Genomic DNA, 22,015 nt, shown 5'->3' with positions numbered 1-22,015 from the left:
GGAGGCTGCTGACCACCCTGCACCACATAGGCCCGCTCGCCACCAAGCATCGTGAGGCCCAACCGAGGGCCAGGGGAAGCTGCCGCCCGCCTGGCCTGTGCCCACGGGCTTTGCCCTCCTCTTTCCTGGTTTTGTGTCACGAGGGCTGGGCAGTTAGGGCTTAGGGTCTTTGGGGCCATCTGCTGTTCTCTGTTTCATGGGACAGCTCCAGGATCGAGCGTTACTAGTCTGCTGCCAGTTGTTCTGGGCTACTTAAGATGGCGGCGAGTCCTCTGTGACTGTCCTGAGGAGGCTGGGCTGCGTAACTTGTATCAGCCCCCAGGGCTGCAGTGCACACTCTCTGCTGGTTGCCACATGACCTTGAATTTGTGCTGCAGTTTGAATTTGGGCGTGTGAGCATCTCCTGCTAATCTTTTGCTAGATAACACTCAGGCTCTTAGGTTTTATTTTTTGGCCCCGAGTTCTTTACTATATCAGAGACCGCTAGTTTCATATTCATTGAAGGTAACATTTCTTGTTTTTGTCTCTAATTTGTGTGTCTAGTTAACCCACCAAAATTGATTAAGTAACATAAGCAAAGGAGAATGACTGGCCTTTAGCCACTGTTATGTCTCATTCTAACACTTTGGGGACCATTTGGCAGCAACAGAATTTTGGAGAGAAAGATGTGTTTGTATTTGAGGAGAGTCACAACCACCTGTCTCTATTAATATAAATAGCTATCATTAAAACACACACACACCTGAGAAGTAAATCCGGCAGTTTGGGTGACACCTGCTCTTCTTCGTGGGGACGATCCCTGCCAGTGGTTTTGTGAGTCTCAGCTGCTTTTATGTGGAGACATTCATCTGTCTGACACCCTCGCCGGCCATGCAGATGGGCGACTTTATTTTTCTTTTCGGAGTATTTTTTCTCATTTTAAAAAGGCGTAGGACCTCACAGGACGCCTTGCCTGGATGCCTCTGAGTCTTGTTCGGAGGCTCTGAGGAAGTACTCCTTGTCAGAGCCCGGGCCCACTCACTTTTGGAAAGCTTAGCCTTGTGGGAATCCTCATTTCGAGTAGACATACAACTTCTGTGGTTTTAATGAGGTCAAGTTGGAATCGTGCACAATGGTTTAAAAATTAGGAAAGTATACTCTTCCCTGTGCTTAAGCCAGTGCAGCCTAGAGCTTTGGTTATGAAGAATGAGCTCACTCCTGTTTAATGAGATTGATTAAGGAAGTCTTGCATTAAAGAGTGAGCGAAATTGCTTTGAAAAATACTCAGATGTCTGGAAGAAATAGAAATTAATGGAGAGCTTACACACTTAGTTTAATTTAATCATGCTGACTCCTCAGTGGGGAAAAATGAAATTAATCCTTAATTGACCATTTTTCCGATGTTTTGGATGGAGCTTGAGAAAGCAGTGGTTTAGTAGTGCTGTTGTGTAACTTACACCACAAAGAGGCGAGCCTGTTTGTTCTTTAGAAGTTCGGGTTGTTGGCTGAGGTAGGCTTGGGAGAGAGGGGGGCGTTGGCGAGTCTGAGACGGTGTTCAGTTCTGTGAAGTGGTTCAGATACTATGGTGTTCAGACAGAAGATGTGTTCGATAGTTTAGATTGTCCTGTTTCTTCTTTGACTGCAGGTGGCCCTGTATCTTGATAACCTTCATATCCGTGTTAAGATGATTTTCATTTGTTGTGTGGGAGAGCAGCTGCCAGGGAATGGGCCCAACTTTAGTGTGAGCGGCTCTCTTAGGTGGAGCACCGGCAGGGGGAGCCCGAGAGCTGCCTAGGGAGGGAAGGGTGTCCAGAAAATGCTAGCCAGTCGTCCTTGTGAACCAAACACGGGCTGAACGTATAGTGCAAAGGAAAAAAAAAAAAGACCCAGAACTTGTTATTTACAAAACAGGAAGCTGCTATTAAATTGTGGGTAAGGTGGAGACTTCTTTTTCCCCATTTGATAGGGGCAGCTGCAGGCGTGGTGCTGGGTCCCCTCCACTCCTGTCTCTGACAGGCTCTTTCTACCGGCTTGGATTTGCTCCATGTGAGAAGCCATCCTGTCAGTTTTGCAAAAACAAAGCCTCAGAGCTGCACCGGGCCAGCTGTTGGGAGGACCGAGCAGCCGGTGGTGCCGCGCTCCCTCCTCTGCGCGTCGAGGACCAGCGGGGACTGATCTGGAACTCCGGGCCCTGGCTGCGTGGCGCCCCAGCAGATGGCAGTGTTCTTTGTCTTTAGAGAGGCTGCCAGCCTTGGATCCGCTCTTGTTTGCTTCTGCTCATGGCGCAGAGAGCAACATCGACCAGCTTTTGGCATCGAGTTTAAGAGAATAAAACCCACGCTTCCCACTCGCCATAAAAAGGGGCACTGGCCAGTTATTTTTTTAGAAAGTTTGGAAGCTCTTGGGCTCCCTCTAGTGATGTTGGAGTAGCAAGTGGGTTCCTCAACAAATAGCTCTCCCCAGCAGCTTTCAGCATCTTGCCAAACAGCGAGGGAGGAAGCCTGGAGGGCTGGCATTGGTGTAACCCCGTTGGCCATCTAAAACCGAAGGCACCGGGGGACCTGGGAAAGGGGCCGCGTAGGTAGATGAAAACTTCGCACGTTCTGCTCGGGGTTTCTTAGCTAATTGAGAGGAGGAGCAAAGCCACCTGGGAAGGATGAGGCACTCATAGGTTGGCTCTTCGTGGCCCTCTGCTGTTATTTCTTGGGCTGCAAGCTCAGCTACCCGTCAGCATCCACATTTCGGCCGCAGCCTAGGACTTTGAATAGTAAGTGGAGGGAGAGGGTCATGTAAACCTCATAGTTTTGAAGTCCTGTATCGGAATACTATAAAATGGAATTTTCACTGGGATAGGGAAAAAAAGAGCCACCCTCTGTGGAAATCCAGGTGTTAAAGAGTCCTGGTGTGCACGACTTCTTGGCTGGGCCAGCCGTCGCTTTGGCTGGTGACGGGGTTAGATGGCTGCACGGAGGGTGGTAGCCCATGGGCAGGGAGCGTCCACTCAGGTGAGGAGCCGGGGCAGAGCCAGGCTTGCTTTGATCAGCTTCTCCTTAGAGGCAGTGAATGAAACTGCAGCTCAGGAAAAGGTTTGGGAACCGTGGCATCATGCTTATGTGGATGTGAAGTCTGCTGCCTTTGGGGGTGAATGTGGCGTTTGGTGAGGAACCGAGTTGTGGGGCTCGCTGCAGGCTGCGTGGCCGCCCTCCCGGAGCAGGTGCCGGGCAGGACCCGGGTTGTGTACGGAGTGCGGCAGGAGGGGAGCAGCAGGGACCGCGGGGGAGGAATCGCCCAGGGTCCTGCAAGCGCAGCTCTTCTGGGGGTGGGACCCAGCCCTCTGGGGCTGTCTGGGGTGAGATCAGGGGGAGGCTTGTGCTTTCCCTGTGAGCACAGGGTGGACCCCTGGTGATACAGGCCTCACGGGGCTTTAACAAGAGGAGCGCAGTCAGGTCTTTGCTTAGAGGCAGGTTGCTGGGAGCCACCTAAGGAATGAATAGAGGGTGCCCAAAGGGGGGGCAGTGACTAGTTCAAGGGCTGTTATGACAGCCTGGACAGCCAGGCGTGGTGACACTCTTGTCATCCCAGCATTCGGGAGGCTGAGACCGGAGGATCGTAGGTTCGTGGACAGCCTCAGCTACTTAGTGAGGCCCTCTGTAACTCAGTGAGACCCTGTTTCAAAATAAAGAATAAAAAATAGAGCTGAGGGTGTAGCTTGGAGGTTGAACGCCCCTGGGTTCCGTCCCTAGTACCAAACAAACAAACAAACAAAACCCACAAGCGACCTAGACAAAGGATGATAGAAGCCCTAAGCTGCAGCCCCGAGAGGGGCGGCCGGCTGTGCCCACGCCTTGCGTGGCCCTCAGAGATCAGCATGGATTGTCCACCTTATAAAGGAGGGAGGTCCTACCCCGGGGAAGAGGGTCAGTAATACCAGCCGAGGTCACCCAGTGTCTAGTACTCAACTGTGTTTTGCTGTTCTGTCATACATTTACTGAGTTGCTAAAAATACCAGTGCAGATTAAATTTGTACTTTAGTGATTAGTGCAACATAGCACTTGGTGATAAAAGCCATTAATAGCATTCTACTGGCTGGTGAGGTGGTGCATGTCTGTACTCCCAGTGCTTGGGAGGCTGAGACAGGAGGATCGCAGGTTCAAGGCCAGCCTCGCACTGTAGTGGGATTCCCAGCAGCCTCGCAAGAAGAGCTGGGGATGTAGGTGGGACGTAGACTGCCCCCGGGTTCCACCCCAGCACACCAACACATACACGCGCGCACACACACACGCACGCACCAACACACACGCACACGCACAGCACTGGATTTTATTTTTGACACTTTTGCTCTCATCTGTTAAAAGGAATAACGCAGTTGAAACTCGTATGTTTTCATTTATTTATCTTTCAGGTGTGTGTATGTATCTCACCTTTACTCTTCTCAAATGTAAATTGCTCTTTCTGTGCATTTCTGGATGACTGGCTCTTTATTTTCTGCCACTGAAATTTCCAGTGATTTATGGCTTTGTTGCCTGCCCCCCTCCTGTATTTTACTTTGATAAACAAAATGTTTAGTAGAACTTAAAAGGAAAATTTATTCTTGGATGGGGATATTAGTGTCAGCGGGGCTAGGAAAGTTGGTGGTGTGAAGCAGATTCTCTTATTGCAAAATTTCATTGAAAAAACATACCGGAAGCTTCGCTTTGTCAAGCCGCCGTTTCATGCGCTGAGGGTGTTTTTAAAGGTCTTGGCTCCAACCTGCGTGTCTTGTGTTTGTGCCCACAGAAGTGGAGGAGTGCCCGCAGGCGGAAGGCGCCCCCGGAGCGGAGGCTCCCCTGGCAGCGGGGCAGCAGCAGGTCCTCCGGGGCAGCAGCACCTCCGACGTCTCCGAGCCACCGAGATCCGACGCTTCTCAGGGTACCTGGGGCTTTCGAGGAAACTTGCTTTTACAGATGACTGCAAGGATGGGATTTCTGGCAAAAATCCGCCAAAATGTATTATCTGAAAGATTTTCTAGTCTTTGAAAGGTTTTGTGTAAGATTATTATTGTTTGGACCAGGTGGGGGTGTAACTCAGTGGTAGAGTGCTTGCCCAACATGCCCAAGGCCCCAGGTTTTATTCCTAGTAAAACACACACACACACACACACACACACACACACACACACACACTCATGTGCGTTATCTTTCTTAAATATTTGGGAGACTGTACCACTTGCCTAAAGTTTTCTTATGGGAAAGATCTTAAAATACTGTTCAGATTTTAACATTTTAACAAACTTGGGAGGAAATAAGTTTAAGAGATCTATCAAATAAAATGGTAATTCTTAATAACAATGTATTTTTTTGAAAATTGCTAAGAGAGTAGATTTTTAAGTATTCTCTACACAAAGAAAAAGTGTGAGGTAATACATATGTTAATTAGCTCAATTTAGCCATCTCATAATGTATGCATATTAATAATATGCTCTAAATAATAGATATATACAAGTTTTTGTTAATCAAAATATTAAAGATAAAGCCGGGCGTGGTGGCACACGCCTGTAATCCCAGCATTCGGGAGGCTGAGACAGGAGAATCGTGGTTTGCAGACAGCCTCAGCTATTTACTGAGGCCCTTTGCAACTCAGTGAGACCCTGTTTCAAAAATGAAAAGACTAAAAAATAGGGCTGGGGGTGTAGCTTGGAGGTACAGTGCCTCTGGGTTCCATCCCCTATACTGCAAAAAAAAAAAAAAAAAAACGTAAACCCAGTGCAGTTGTGCATGCCTATAATCTTAGTACCTGGGAGTTTGAGACAGGAGGATCACAGGTTTGAGGCCAGCCTCAGCAACTCAGGGAAACTCTCAGCAGCTTAGTGAAACCCTCATTTAGAATTAGAAATAGAAAGGGTTGGTAGTGAAGCGCTCCTGTATTCAATCCCCAGTGCCAATGAAAAAGATAAAAAATGTTAAAGAATTAGAGTCTATTCAGATTTTCCTTGTTTTGATTTTTAGGTTATATTTTTCCCAAAATTTCCCCCGTATGTATTTTTTCAAATGTATTGGGCCCAGGTTCTTCATAAAGTCTTCTGATCCTTTTTAGCATTTGTGGGCTTTGTGGTGGCCCTTGCTTGTTATCAGGGGAGCCGACTCCTGCTCTCTCTCGTCGGTTTCCACGCGAGCCACATGGCCGCGCTTCCGTGGGCTCCGGCGCTCTGCCGAGGCCGCCATGTGGCGTCTCCAGCCGGCGCAGTCATGGGCCAGCGCTCTGCCTCCCACTGGCGGGCCGTGGGGTGGGCCTGGCTTGCCTGGGCCGCGCCACAGCCTCCCAGTCGTCGGCCTCGGCAGAGCGGAGACAGTGAACTGCACCGTGCCAGAATGGCGTCGGGAGCTGATACCTGCTCTCCACGGCTTCTCATATTTCTGCCGGCAATGTGTGGCGCTCCATTCTGACACAGCGTTTGCTAGTCACCTCTGTAGAGAGTGGTTTTCCTCATTCACCTTCTGATTTCCTGATCAGCCTTCTGTTGATTTCCCCCTAATTTCCAGGTCAGACAGCAGACAACGCACAGTGTTGGGGTTCTTCAGAGTGCAGGCCTGCGCAGGACAGAGGGCCCGCGAAGAGAGAGCACGAGGGCGCCACAGTAAGGCTTAGCGGCGTGCCAGTTTGTCATTAGAGCAAGCGGACTAGGGCGATGAGTTTGTGCCGGCAGACACTCGGTCTTTTTTCACATTTAGATGGATTATAGGCCCAAACGACCTTGAAATCACTTCAGATTCTGTTTGTTTTCTGTGTAAAATTGTAGTCATATTATAAAAGTGGGGAAAAATTAAAATGCAGTGGAATTTGTCTGGTCCACACACGGCCCTGCATGCTCTTAAGCAGAGGCACCAGCCTGTAAAACCTGCAGGCCTCGTTCCTCCCTCCTGGAGGCGGTGACCTTCACCTAACATCGGGACTACATAAACGCATATTCACGAAGGCCTGTTATGGTTTCTTTTGTAAAAACAAACAAAAGAAGAAAATTAATCATAGCCCATAACTCTACTCAGGCAGTTTTTTAGGTAGTGTATATTTGCAGAAAACTCATATGGCATACGCATAAAATATAAAAGGGATGGCCTCTGCCTTTTCTTTCTATGATCTTAGTAATAGAATAGAAGGTTCAGAAATAAGCAGTGTTTGGAAAATAAGCAGTGTCAAACTTCTCCTCTCTCCATGTTAAAAGGGCACACACCAGTTTACCTGTGTGCGCATTGCTTTCAGTGGAACCGATACCCGCCGCCCCTCGCCGGCCCAGAGGCAGCGGCGGCTGTTCCTTCTCTGTCCCTTCCCTCTGCCTCCCGCAGAGGGCGCGCTCCTTGACGTGGTGTTTATCAGTCCCTAACTTTGTCCTGTGATTTTGCTTTCTGTGTATTCCAAACAATATGTTCTTTAGTTTCCCTTATTTCTGAACCTTCTATTCTATTACTAAGATCATAGAGCGCTCTCTAGTAGTGCCTTATGCGCTCAGTTACGCATGACTGGGATTTATCCACACTGCGGCAGGTAGCAGATACTCCTCAGCTTTTCTCTGCAGTATAATACTCCACTGTGAATGTACGGTCATTTATCTTTACATTATTTTGCTAATGGGCATTTTGATTGTTTCCAGTTTGGGTTTGTGTGAAAACTGCAGCCGTGTACATTCTCATATCTTAACCTTACTGCATGGCAAGGTGTTCGCTGTGATGGCCATCTAGCAGTGGAACTAATGAATTACGTGATGTAAGAATGTTTTTTTCTAGGACAATGTCTATTTTCCAAAGAGGTTGTACCACACATATTTTTGCCAGCCTCGTAGAGTTCCCATTCATCTACAATCTTGCCCAAACTCTGTTTTTGTATTTAAAATGTTTTGGGGTCCAGTGGGTGCAAGTAGTACGTGTGTGCATTTCGGAGCCTGTGACCAGGCCCGGCACCTCGCCGCGTGGACCGGCCTGAGTTTCTCTGTGCCGCGCCTCCCGGTGTCCCGTGTGGTTTCCGGTGTCTCTTTCTCTTCTGTTTGTACTGATGTTGTATGCCGTCCAGGTACTAGGCTCATGTTGGCTCCTTGCAGCAGCCATCTCCTTCCCAGGTTTGGCTTACATTGTTACTCTCTGGTGTCTTTCGAGGAGCGCGACTCATTTATTTTGACATTCTTTGTTATTGTTTTTATGGTTAGGGTTTTATGACACTTTAAAGGAATCTCAACCACACAGGGCTAAAAATGCCACCTTGTATTGATTCTAGAGGTGCTTCTGTTGTGCTCAATACATGTAGGTCTTTTTTCCAGCCGGCACTGATTCTTGGTTGTGGAGGTGGAGGAAGGGACCCAGTGTGATCTACCCCATCAATAGCTGTCGGCCTCGGCTCTCAGTTATTGGATTAATTTTCGTTGTTGATCTGAAACGCCCTCTTTCCGTCACATGTGCTGTCTCCTGGATGTGTTAGCCCTCTTTTTGGCATGATCTTGATTCTTCTATGGTACTGGGGATTGAACCCAGAGGTATTCTACCTTTGAGCTACACCCCCATGCCAATTTCATTTCTTATTTGGAAACTGGGTCTCACGAGGTTGATGAGAGTCTCAGTACTGGCTGAGGCCGTCCTCCCATCTGCGGTCCTCCTAGCTCAGCCTCCCAAGTGCAGGGATCCCAGGCGTGCGCCCCCACGCCCGCTCCTCCTCCCCTATTAGCTGCCTTTTACTGTCTGGTCCCCGCTGCTGTTGGGAAGTCTCTGTGCCTCCTGTCCGGCTGTTTCTGCTGCTACTCGTCCTTCCGTTGTGCCACAGTCCACGCGGTACAAGTGTCCTGGCGTCTGTGCCTGAGTGTATTGGCGGTGTCCGTGCATCGGCGCCTGCTGGCCTTGTGTCGGAAGCACTCGTGGTGATCATTTCCTCAAATCCTGCTGCCTCTGAATTGTTTCTTCTCTTTTCTTTTGGATTCTGGATAGAAACATGTGAGATTCTTCCTCTGCCTCTGACACTCCCCCTCAGGTCTTGCCCGGGGTCCATGCTGGGTCCTCTCCCCAGCTCTGCCTCCGCTGGCTCCGGACCTCGCTTGGCAGTCTGCGGGTTTCCGCTTCTGCTGAGGGTTCCGCTCGGCAGGTGTATCTGCTTCACGGTTCAGGTTTATTCTCCTCAAGTCTATCTCACGATTTCTGATAATATCTTGCTGCTTTGCTCATTCTTTTCGTCTCCCATCTTTTATTCTTGTACAGTGTTCCCAAATTGTGATTTTTAAGTTCTTCATCTTCATCCAGTGAGGGCCTGAATCTGCCGTGCGCTGTTTGGAGGGCCTTGTGCCCTGCCAGCTGCTTCCTTTGGTCTTGGGTGGCCTTCGACTGTGAGTCCTACCTGGCTGATCCTACTCTTCCGAACACGCAGGTGTCTGGATCGATGCAGGCTCACAGGGCCGCATTTTCATTTAGTCTTCTGCGAATCGTAGAGTCGACTTTAAGCCTGGGGTGTCCGTTCCTCCTCGGCTGGCAGTCACGATGTTGTATGGCTCCATCCCGCTGTCCTGGTGTCTGTCTGCTTTTGGGGGGTCTTTGTAGGTATCTTGGAGGCTTGCTTCCTGTGAGCCTTAAATTGCAACTCGAGCTTTTCCATAGCATCTGGTTCTACAATGGGACAAAGAGAGCCCACGTTCTCCTTTGCAATGAAGGAACCGTCCTAGGTATATTGCTGTGTACCGCATGAGATACGGTCCTCGTCCTTCTGTGAGTCTGTGCGAGACGTTTGTCATGTATTTTATGATGACTCGTCTTTTCAGCTTAGGAATTATTCTGTTTCAATTGACATCTTGGCCCTCCTTTTCTCTTTCTTTTCCTTTTTTGCTTTTTCCTTATCCCTGCCTTCGCCTGACTTGTGGAATCCCAGGTTGCTTGCCCTTCTCCGTGACTTCTTTTCTGCAGTGGAGGACCTTCCCTACATCTTAGTTCCTGGCCTTTTGCTCTTTCTCCCTAGTCCCGGGTTTTCCTTGCCCACGTGTAGGCCATTATCAGCACACCATGAAAGTCAGTGTCGGAAACTTTCTCTGGTCCGTCCCTCCATCTGTCCCTGCCTCCACGTGTCACCGTGTCCTCTGCCTCTGTGCCTTTTCTGGCTTCCTTTCCTGCCCACCGGACCCCAGCTTACGCGGTCACTCCGCAGCGCTTCTCCCTGCCCTTCCACCCCGTCGGAAGCCTCACCCCACTCCCGCTCCCCACACCCTCCCAGGCAGCCTCCTTCTCACTCCATCTCTCCGCAGATACCACCTGACCGGCCTTTCTAGTTATGGCTCTGATTGCAACTGGCTCTTCTAAGCTCTGTCCGAGTCCCACGTGTTGTCTGAACACAGAGTCGCTCGTTCTTGTTCAGAGTTGGTCAGAAGAACCCACGGCGTGCTGGAGCCGGCCGGCAGCGGCCTCGTTAGAACCGCAGCTGCTGGGCTCCTCCTTGTCGCCCGGCTCCCGCACGGCCCGCTGCGATGGGCCGCTTTCCTGCACTGAGAGCTGGCCGGCCGCCTCCGGCCTCAGCCCCCAGTGTCTGTGCCTTGGGCAGCTCCCCTGTAACTGCCCGCCAGCTCGGCTGACGCTCTGTTTTCTAGACCTTTCGGACTCGGTTTGCCCGTTTGCCTTTAAGCATTGTAGTTATTTTGTGTACTTTGTGTATTGCTGTGTCCACATCTCTAAAGATGTGTGTTTATTTCTGTGTCCAAGCAAACGATCAGTTTTCAGGAGACGGAGCTTGCCTCTGTCCTTTCAGTCCTCTGCGTTTCAGCTCAGATCCGTGCTGCCCGGGGCCGGGAGGGGCCTGGCTGGCCTGGAGCCTGGGCGGGGCCTTCGCTTTGCTGGCCTGCGCCTCACCATTTGTGGGCAGCTGCGGCCTGCAGGAGGATCGTGTCCGCTGTAGATGAGGAGCAAACAGAACTTCAAAATAAATTGCTTCCAGGCAATTGGGCGGCCCTTCTTAGTAGATCCATCGAGCGGTGGCCGTTGACAGAGTGGAGGGATAAAGTTGAAGTATTGAGTAACGCGTAACTGAGCTGCAGTGACCGTGAGCAGCAGCCCTCAGTGGAGAGCACCAGCCAGTGCTTTGTTGCTGTTCGAATCATCGTTTCTTTCTCTCTAGAGATGTGGGCTGGGGACGGCTGTGGTCTTGAACCACTTTTAACCTCGCTGTAGTAAACACGATGCTTCTTTGTGTGCAAAGATCTTAGTACGGAGGAGCAGCAGCCCCGCCGAAGTGGACCTGAAGGAGGACGTGCCGCAGACGCAGGGCGGACACCGGGAGCGGCCACAGAGTGAGTGCCGCTGGCCGCGCCGGTTGAGGGCTCGCGTTTCTCCTCGCGGTCACTGCAGCCACACCGTACCCGCTGGAGAGACATGAAATGGAACACTTTCCTTCCTGAAAGCAGGGTCAATGTAGTGTAATACTAACGCAGCTCCGGTCAGTTGCCTGCACCCGACAGTCTGTCTGTCTTTCTGTGTCTGCGCCTCTCTCTAGGTGAGAAGCGCTGCAGGCCCGGGTGAGCGCACAGACCAGAAGGAAAACTGGTCTCCCCAGGACGTCCCGCGGGTTTAGAAGCGCTTTGACGTCAGGGGGATGGGCGCTCTAAATAAAGTCCGATGGGAATCCTGCGCGATTATCGTGCAGGTGAAAGTGTAACAGGTGCCGGCCGCCTCCTCGCAGCGGCAGCGCGGCCCCTGCGTGTTCGTGGCGGCTCCTGGTGGGCGCGCGAGGTCCTCTCGGGCTCCGGCTCCCCTGTTGGCTTAGAGTTCTGTGCAGATGAGGCGGAGAGCTAACAGGCCCGCCTCCCGGTTACCTAGCTTTCGGTTCTTTGCACCGGGGTTTAGGTCAGCAGATAAGAACAGGGAGGCCGAGGGACCGAGCAGCCAGAGCAGGAAGCGCAGACAGGTAAACTGTAAAGCAGTAGGCGGGGACCTCAGGGAGCGGAACCGGCCCGCTGTGCTCGTGTGCCCGAGTAAGCAGCCCTGTACGTGCTAGGGCCTCGAGTAGTGACGACAGAGGCGGGCGTTTTTGTTTTGGAAGGAGGAATTTCTACTGTAGAAACCGTCTCATGGGACACGTCACCCAGATGCCCCCCCCCTCAAGCCTAATCCTGAGGTTGAAGTACGCGGCGTCTTTGGGGTTTCCCGCCTGCAGATAGACCGTGCATGGGCGGTGGGATCCGTCCTTGTTCTCTTCCTCTACTTACCCTCACTTTGAGGGTGACTAAGTCTCAGGAGAAAGCTTAAGGGCCTGGTAGAATCTTTGGGATATATCGACTACCTTGGCCACGGCCCCGCCCCTCGAGTGCGCTGGCACGGAGCTCGTACTGCCTACCAAGGCCCGGTGTTTGGAAGCTGACTCTGAGGCCGGGAGTCCCAGATGGACACCTCTGAGTGCATTCCAGTTCTGCCCTGTCCGCGGTTAGGCGTCCGCACACTCACGTGCCGGGACCTGCGCACTCTCGTGCTCAGCTAGCTGTTGTCTCAGACTCTGCCTCTCCTCTTGTCCAGGTGAAAGCAGCGACACCGTGCTGGGCTGTAACAGCGAAGCGGAGCTGGCCGGGGGCCCGTGGCCGGCCTGCGAGGAGGACCCAGAGCTGAGCACCCCCACGGACGCCGTGGCCGACGCTGACGCCCGCCACTGGTTACAGCTGAGTCCCGCGGATGCTTCCAACTTAACAGGTGACCGTGTGTTGGAGATGAGGCGCCAGTGCACACAGCTGGAGACCAGTTGCCAGAGTTGTGGTGTCCCTTAGCGCAGAGTCACGCCTGCCACCTCCGGCCAGACCGAAGGGGCAGCCCGAGCATCTGTTCACTGCAGTCGTGAATTCCTGGAGCCCCACGTGGAGGCGGCTCCGAGATGGTGGCCAGCTATGGGGGAGCCAGCCATGCCGCTGACCTCTGTCCACCGTGGCAGGATCTAGTGGCCACGCTTCACCATCCGTCTGCAAATTTGCTCTACTCTGGAAATAGGGAATAGGGATTTTTTTCCAATGTATATGCATGATGACTCCAGGATAAGTCAAGGAGCTTGACTACTTCATTGATTATATTTTAATTTTTATTATAAAGTGCTGGATAATACAACACAAATTTTGATACATACGGAGGTCATGAGCCATAGGGATTGCACTGAATCTGTAGATTGCTTTTGTGATATGACTATTTGGACAATATTGATTCTGCCTATCCAAGAACAGGGGTGTTCTTTCGATCTTTTTGTGCGTGTGGTACTGGAGATTGAACCCAGGGGCATTCTACCTCCATGTTATACCCAGCCCTATTTTTTATTTATTCTTTATTTTGAAATAGAATCTCACTAAGTTGCAGAGGGCCTCACTAAGTAGCTGAGGCTGGCTGCCAACTGCGATCCTCCTGTCTCAGCCTCCCAAGTACTGGGATTACAAACGTGTGCCACCGTGCCAGCTCTTTCCATCTTTTAAGGTCCTGTTCAGTTTCTTGTTCTATAATTTTCACTGCAGAGGTCTTTTATCTCCATGGTTTGATTTATTCCTAAGTCTTTTTTCTTTTTTTTGAGGCTACCAAGAATGGAATTGGTTTCCAGATTTCTTTTTCAGTTGATTCATGTATAGAAAAGCTATTAATTTTTATAAGTTGATTTTGTATCAGGCTATGTTGCTGAATTTGCTTATCAGCACTAGAAGACTTCTGGTTGCTTTTTGAATCTTCTAAGTATAGGATCATGTCATGTGCAAAGAGAGATCAATTCAGTTCTTCTCTACTTGTATTCTTTTATTTTGTTATTTTGTAGTACTGGGTATTGAACCCAGGGCCATTCTACCTCTGAGCTCCACCCTCAGCCCTAATTTTTATTCTTTATTTTGGACAGGGTCTCACTAATTTGCGGAGGGCCTCACTAAGTAGCTGAAGCTGGCCACAAACCTCTGGCCACAAACCTGCGATCCTCCTGTCTCAGCCTCCCAAGTACTGGGATTCCAAGTGTGTACCACTCCGCCGACTCACTTGTATCCCTTTCATTTCCTTCTCTTTCCTATTGCTTTGGCTAGAATTCCAAATCCTATATTGAACAGGAGTGGTGATAGCGGGCATTTTTGTCTTGTTATAGGAAATAATAATAATAATAATAATAACAACAACAACAATGAATAAGAAAATAATAAAATAGAAATAATAATAGTAACAAAAATAATAGCTAAGATATGTTAGAGGACGTATTTTCAGTTTTTCCCCGTTCAGTATGAAATTGGCTTTGGATTTATACAATAATAAGTAGATACATAAATAAATAAATACATTTTACCTTAATGGATTTTTTAACCAAGCAAACTTTAGTATTCACAGTGATAGAAAATGTAATCAATGTCTCTGATACTTTTAGGACTTGATGCAATAATGTTAAGTCATTCATAAAAATAGCATATAAAGTGGCATTAGATAAGATTCCTTTGTGTGTGTGTGCATGCTAACGTTGGGCCACCCTTGGGTCCCTACTGATTGACCACCCTTGGGTCTCACCATGCACCGCTCTGCCCCGCTTGTATAAAAGTCTTTATAGAACAGATATGGTTTTGACTAATAGCACTATAAGTTTATAAGGACCTAACAATTCACAGAGTGTTTTGCGGCACCTTCTCTGGTGCTGGAGTAAGCAGGTCAGTTTGATCATTTCTCCTTTAGAGGTGGAGAAAGTGGCAGTGGAGGAAGCACGTATCCCACCAGAGGACAGGAGCCACGGTTGGAGCTGGCTTCCAACATCTTTTGACTCCAGGTGCAGGGCTGTGTCTGCTCTTCTCTACTGTGCTGTGGTTAATACAACTCTAAACCCCTTTGAACTACCTGAGAATTATTAATACATTCATGGGATAAGTGGCTTCTTTAGGTCTCATGTTCAGATTATCCAAGAGAAACTCATCCCACACCGAATCTTCAACAAGTTAGTTGTACTTAAACACGAACCTGTTTTAATTATTTTTATGGAAAGGAAAGAAAATTGGATGATTATTTCTTTTGTCTGTCCTTGGAAAAGATTAGTTTTGATCCCATTTCAGAGTATGCATTGGATAGCTCAACTTAATAAACATGTGTGAGGTAATTCTGTGGGGTGCACTCTGTGCTTTGATGAACTCTTCCTTAGACTTAGTTCGCCTTTGAAATACTAATATGGAGAATCAAGTACACTCAGTTCAAGAGTTCATCTTGTCATCTGTGAAAAGGACAAACTGTAACATGAGAAGGTTTAAGGATTATCGTAGTTCTGAATTTAACTTTCCGTTCTTAAGAGAACAATTTCTTCGTAAATGAACAAAATAAAACTCGCGTTATCCTGATCTTTAGGACATGTAAAGAGAGCAGACGAACAATTTGAGTGTATCTCTGTCCCTCCTTGAATAATCCTACCAGATACGAAATATTTAGAGTGATCCACTTCCTAAAATTTTAAATTCCTTCATCTCTGGCCAGGTAACAGCCTGCATCTATATTTGCTCACTTACTTACTGACTTCATGTTTGCTGAAAGTAATGGCTAAACATATCAGGCATTGTTTTGAAATGTGCCTGGGTTTTGTTTTAATCAGATATGGTAAGACACACAGACACAAATGGCGGTCATCAAGGAAGGGATTTATACCCACCGGGACCACGCGAGGAGGTTCCAGCGTTGGTCAAGAGCAGAGGAGAAAGAACGTGGCAATAGCCCGACAAGCCTGGGGAGACAGGGTCAGGATCGTCTCCTGCAGCCTTGGTGGGCTCTGGAGCACAGGGCAGCTCTAGCTGGGACCTGGCTCTGGGGAGGGTAGGACAGAAGCGTCGAGTTGCTGTACAGTCAGGCCAAATAAAGGAGGCTGTCGGAGCTTATGAGCTTTGTACTGGCTCATTTGCATGTGAAAACATGCTCCCTGGTGAGATGTTTTTATCTCTAGGAATTAGCTAACTCTGGAAGGGATAGTCCTTCCCTGATCAGCAGGCCCCAGATACCAGATTATTAAAAATATGGAAAATATATGCCTGTAATCCCAGTACTTTGGAGGCTGAGACAGGAGGATCGCAGGTTCAAGAGCAGCCTCAATAATTTAGTAAGACGCTCAGCAACCTAGCCAGACCCTATTTCAAAACAAAACTAAAAAAAGCCTGGGGCATAGCTTAGAGGTAGAATATGTCTGAATTCAGTCTCTTGTACCACACATACACACGTGTGTACACACACACACAAAAAAAAAAAACTAAAAAATACAACTAATACATGCGTAAAGTTAGTTATGTTGAAGTAGTCATTTGGGGACAAGGCATATTTATGACTCCACAGTTACAAACTGATACTGTTGCTCTTATCTCCTACTTAGCAGACACATTTATGATCTAGAACTACTGGTTTAGTTGGGATGAGAAGTAAAAAGATGAGTGGGTCACATTCCCCGCTGTCTTCAGAGCTCACAGAGCGGACAGGACACTCATCCTCACCGTCACAAAGCGTGCGATGCCCGCTGTGAGATGCGGGGCCCGCGGTGCGCACCTGTGGCCCCGGTACCTGGGAGGCTGAGCCAGGAGGATCGCAGGTGCAGGGTCAGCCTCTGCAGTGCAGCAAATCTCAGCAACCTAGTGAGACCCAATTAAAAAAAAAAAATGATAAAGAGTTGGGAGTGTAGATTGGAGGTAGAATGCCCCTGGGCTCAATTGCCAGCACCGCTTAAAAAACAACAACAACAAAATAACTTTGAGATGAGACGATCAGATTTACCCAAATAAAGTTACCATCCCGGGAATATAAAGTACAGAACTGGCACAGGCATGGATGATGATGTGGGACGCCGGTGTTCCATATATGGCAAGGAAAAAATGTGAAGTCGTCACAGATCCCTGTGAGATGAATGCTCAGCTGTGTTGAAAAAGAGAAAGAAGTAGGACCCTGCCTCCTACCATGCGTGGAGCCTGTTCTGGTGGGATACAATTCTTAAATATGAAAGGACATTTTAAAGACTTTTGGAAGAAAATATTGTTTTTAAAAATGTCTGTGGTCTTGAGCCGTGCATGGTGGCACACACTTGTAATCCCAGCATTCAGGAGGCTGGGACTGGAGGATCGTGGTTCGAGGACAGCCTCAGCCACTACTTAGGCCCTTTGCAACTCAGTGAGATCCTATTTCAAAATAAAGAATAAAAATAGGGCTGGGAAGCCAGGCGTGGAGGTGCACGCTTGTAATCCCAGCATTCGAGAGGCTGAAACCGGAGGATCGCGGTTCACGGACAGCCTCAGCTACTTAGTGAGGCCCTTCACAACTCAGTGAGACCTTGTTTCAAAATAAAGAATAAAAATAGGGCAGGGGGTGTGGCTCGGAGGTCAAATGCCCCTGGGTTCCATCCCCAGACCCGCAAAAAAAAAACCTAGGGCTGGGAGTGTAGGTCAGAGGTAGAATGTCCCTGGGTTCCATCCCCAGTACCACACACACACACACACACACACACACACACACACACACACACAAGTGTGTATGGCCTTGAGGTAGCAAGGTTTTCTTAACTGAGACCAATAACAACAAAAGCTAACCAGAAGAAAAGCATCAGTGTCAACCTCAGCAAAACTGAAATTACTTTATTTAGAGAAATCTTACGAATTCCACGGTTTAGTAGAACTCTAGAGACTTATAAAAAAACACCTCGGATACTCTTTCAAGGTTCCCACCAACTCAGTGATAAGTTTTAGGATGAAGCTTAGAAGAACCATCCCTGCCATGTTGTCTAGTTGGGCGGGCGGAGAGTTTCCCTAAGGGAGCTTAAGCTCCAGGAGGGAGGCGTGTCATCTGGCAGAAAGAAGCCCGTGGTAGCTAACTCGAGACAAGTATGTTTTAAGTTCAGGCTATTGTTTTATTTAGCTATAAACTGCAGTTAAGTTTTAACCTTTTTAAAATAATATATATGCAAGTCAGTTTGGAGATCTTGAATTCGTGCACTTAATGCAGCCCTGCATCCAGATGTTGGCCCAGAGTCGTCCTACACTGCTCTGCCTGGAGTTATGGCGGCACAGGTGAGCGCTGCCCGGCACCTGCCACTCGGGTTGCTCTAGGAGGGGCCCGCGCCGGTGTCCATCACCGTACCACACTGGGAGCTGTTCTGAAATCATGAAGTAGTAGAAAGGAAAACTACACTAGCAGCTACAGTGGCTCTGGTAGCTCACCTTCTAAAACCTTTAAAGGGAATAGAGGGCTCCTTAGAAAGGAGAAGAGGAAGTGGGGGGCCAGGAGAGGAGAGACCGGAAGAGGAGAGGCAGAAAGTGGGGAGACAGGAAGTGTGGAGGCAGGAAGTGGGGAGGCCAGGAGAGGAGAGGCAGGAAGTGGGGAGACAGGAAGTGTGGAGGCCAGGAGAGGAGAGGAGGCTGCTGCAGCGCACCCCAGAAGCCAACTTACTGCTTCCCCACTCCCATCATTGAAGTCCAGGCCTGATTTTTCTAGCCCTAGAGCCTTTAGGCTTGTGTCTTTTGTGTAGATTTCAGATTGAGAATCGCATCCTCAAGGATCCGTGCTACATTTCCTCACCTCGCTCGCAAGCCTGCATAAAACTGGCCATATGAAATTGCTACTCAACCAAAAGGGCCTGTTTTGCCAGTTACCAAGACTTAATTCAGAGTTAAAATCCTTTCCATATTTGCAAATTCTTAAACTCTAGATTTCTCTTTAAAATTATGTGTGTTTTTTGGAGAAATGTTACAACTTTGTAAGAGTTCCCACTTTAATAGCAAATCTTAAATGCCCCCATATAATTTAGTAATAATGAAACAAAAAGATACGAGGCTAATATTCTAACTTGCCAATGAAAAAGAAAATAAACTAAATACTTGGTATTTGGGGGGTAAATATGAAATTCTCTGAGATCTCTCAAATCCCAATTTTTAATTAAGTGCCCTGTCTCTGAGGAACCGTCTACCTGTAAAATGTCAGCATCTGCTCTGTTACTTAGTCACCAGAGGGATAATATTAGGCCCAAACATTTCAACCCATTAAAATCTTTTTCACAGTAGTATTGAAGAAATGTACAGTCATTTCAAAAACTTTCAAAGAACTCAACGTATTTTGATAATGTGATGGGGGATGTCACCTAGGATTTTTATTTTTGAGGCAATAATTTTTTTTTTTTTTGGTGGTGCTGGGGTTCCTGGAAGCTCTTCTACCTCCGGGCTACACTCCCAGACCTATTTTTACATTTTTATTTGGAAACAGGGTCTCCTAAGCCAGTGCGCGCGGCTGGCTTCGAACCTGCGCGATCCTCCTGTCTCTGCCTCCCAAGCGCGGGGATGACAAGCGTGCGCCACCACGCCCGGCTTGAGGCAAGATTTTTCTGAATAAAAAAGCAGTATCGAACAGATTTTCAACCTGAAATCCCTTCGTAACAAGGCTCTCCTGACTGGCAGGTAACTAAAAGGTGCAGGTGGCGAGGAACCTGCCGTCCACTTAGATGGGGCTGTTTCTCTGGCTAAGTCCAGTGTGATTGGAATGCTGGGAGAATCTCTCTCTTGGGTAGCTGCATTTTCAAGGTCGTGACAGGAGATGAAGCCAAGCTGTAAGTCACCTAATCTCCTTAATTTCCCCCCCTCGGGGTTAAAGACAACAACACTTTTTTTTTGGGGGGGGTGATACTGGGGTTCCTGGAAACCCTTCTACCTCCAGGCTACACTCCCAGACCTACTTTATATTTTTATTTAGAAACAGGGTCTCTTAAGCCAGCGAGGCTGGCTTCGAACCTGCGCGATCCTCCCGTCTCCGCCTCCCAAGCGCGGGGATTACAAGCGTGCGCCACCACGCCTGGCATCAATACATTTTTTAAAGAAAAAAATTAATGTTAAATTATGTTGCTTGATTACGTGGAGTCTTATGTTGATTCATGAACATTATTATTGTTGTGGTTTTGGTACTGGGGGTTGAGCTCATGGGTGTTGTACCTTTGAGCTAGACCTCCAGCTCTTTTTATTCCTATTTTGAAGCAGGGTCTCATGAAGCTGCTGAGGAAGGCCTTGAGGGTGCAGCCCTCCTGTCTTAGCCTCATGAGTACTGGGATTACTGGCATAAGCATTTATTAGAGCTTTGGCATACCATCTCAGGCTAACAAAATGTTGCGTTGACTATGGACTAAGCATTTGGTAGGGGAGTCTTTCTTGAGAGGCTTTTTAAAAGTCATTCAGAGCCGGGCGTGGTGGCGCACGCTTGTCATCCCCGCGCTTGGGAGGCAGAGACAGGAGGATCGCGCAGGTTCAAAGCCAGCCGCGCGCGCTGGCTTAGGAGACCCTGTTTCCAAATAAAAATGTAAAAATAGGTCTGGGAGTGTAGCCCGGAGGTAGAAGGGCTTCCAGGAACCCCAGTACCACCAAAAAAGTAATAATAATAAAAGTCATTCAGAGGCTGCAGAATGCCCACAATCGACTTTTTTGGCTTCATACCTTCACTTCTTCAGGCGTGGACTGTAGAAATTGTGATTGGTATACTGAACATTGTCATGTGTCCTCAGTTAGTGTGTGACACTTCGGCGGGAACTGCAGAGGCGTTTTCTCTAAGAAGGAGCTGTGTCCTGTGGAAGGCCTTTCCGGGACACAGTGCGCCATCTTTACGGCACCTTTGTTTCCGTGTTCTGGGATTTCTGTCACTAATGAGCATGGGTTGTCGCTGATGGGCCTGCGCTTGTTGCCTTTTGTATCATTTCTTCTTGTTCTTTTTGCACTACTTAGGTTCCTCAGAGCCAGAGAGCATGCTTCAGTTTCCTTCATAGAGTATTAAAAATAACACACACACAGACAGAGAGAGAGAGAGAGAGAGAGAGAGAGAGAGAGAGAGAGAGAGAGAGAGAGAGAAACACTCAATGGGGATTGATAATTACCTAGGATTCAACTCATCTTTATTTGCCTGGAACAAGGAATAGAATAACTTGGAAATACTTAGGTTAACAACATTCCTCGCACAGGCGATAGGGAAGGAGCATTGTGACCCGGGTGGGCTCTCTTTGGCTGTGGCCCAAACAGCCACACAGGTCACCTGCTCCGTCTCTAGGTCTCACTCACGTCACTACATGCTTAAGGTCTTTACTCGTTGGAAGGCCATGGGTGGAAACCGCCGTGAGACACACCGCACACCTTGGCAGGGTGGCAGTTCCAAAGCTGGCACACCGAGTCCTGGCGAGCTGGCAGCCTGGAACTTCACTCAGGGAAGTGCCAACTGGAACAGCCACTTTGGAGCAGCTGCACAGTGATTTCGTTTTCTCAGTGTAGCATGTTTTATTTATTTATTTTTGTGGGTCTGGGGGTGGAACCCAGGGGCATTCGTCCTCATAGCTTACACCCCCTGCCCTATTTTGTATTCTTTATTTTGCAACAGGGTCTCACTAAGCTGCAAAGGGCCTCACTAAGTAGCTGAGGCTGTCTGCAAACTGTGTTCCTCTGGTCTCAGCCTCCTGAATGCTGGGATTACAAGCGTGCCCACCACGCCCGGCTGTAGCATGTTTTAAATAAGCACTTAGGGCACAATTCAGGAATAATGTGCCTAAACATATATATATTTTTTGGGGGGGGGCGGGTCTGGGGATAGAACCCAGAGGCATTTGACCTCCGAGCGACACCCCCTGCCCTATTTTTTATTCTTTATTTTGAAACAGGGTCTCACTAAGTTCCAGAGAGCCTCACTAAGTAGCTAAGGCTGACCGTGAACCGCGATCCTCCAGTCGTAGCCTCCTGAGTGCTGGGATTACAAGCGTGCCCACCACGCCCGGCTTTGTGCCTACATATTTCCTCCAGAGAGAAATGTAAATCTGTGTTCCCACAAAACCTGAGCATGAACGTTGATGGCAGCTTGGTTCGGACCGCTGAGAACAGGAGCCAATTTAAATGTCTTTCAGTGGAATGGGATGAAACCGTGATATATCATAAAATGGATTTTTGGGGGGTATATGTGTGATCCTGAGGATTGAACTCTGGGGCATTCTATCACCTATCTATACCCTCAGCCCAGTTTATTTTTTATCTTGAAATAGGGTCTTGCTAAGGTACTGAGGCTGGTCTTGAACCTGTTATCCTCCTGTCTCAGCCTCTTAAGTACTGGAA

At 48.6% G+C, this 22,015-nt stretch overlaps 1 protein-coding gene across 1 annotated transcript in view; it reads left to right on the top strand.

Annotated features, from left to right (window-relative positions):
* The window catches only part of RALGAPA2 (Ral GTPase activating protein catalytic subunit alpha 2), a gene marked incomplete at both ends in the record, with an annotated part of 243,084 nt that overhangs the window by 91,718 nt on the left and 129,351 nt on the right, over positions 1-22,015 (top strand). The window contains 6 exons of the mRNA XM_080716443.1: positions 4,756-4,887; positions 8,761-8,854; positions 9,525-9,546; positions 10,330-10,572; positions 11,164-11,254; positions 12,474-12,644. Of these exons, the coding sequence (XP_080572569.1) occupies positions 4,756-4,887; positions 8,761-8,854; positions 9,525-9,546; positions 10,330-10,572; positions 11,164-11,254; positions 12,474-12,644 (753 nt within the window). The remainder of the gene's footprint in view (positions 1-4,755; positions 4,888-8,760; positions 8,855-9,524; positions 9,547-10,329; positions 10,573-11,163; positions 11,255-12,473; positions 12,645-22,015) is intronic.

This window comes from Muscardinus avellanarius (assembly GCF_963383645.1).
Source record: "Muscardinus avellanarius genome assembly, chromosome: 19".
Taxonomy (NCBI): Eukaryota; Metazoa; Chordata; class Mammalia; order Rodentia; family Gliridae; genus Muscardinus; species Muscardinus avellanarius.
Note: the sequence above shows the minus strand (reverse complement) of the source record. Positions and strands in the feature narration are given on the sequence as shown.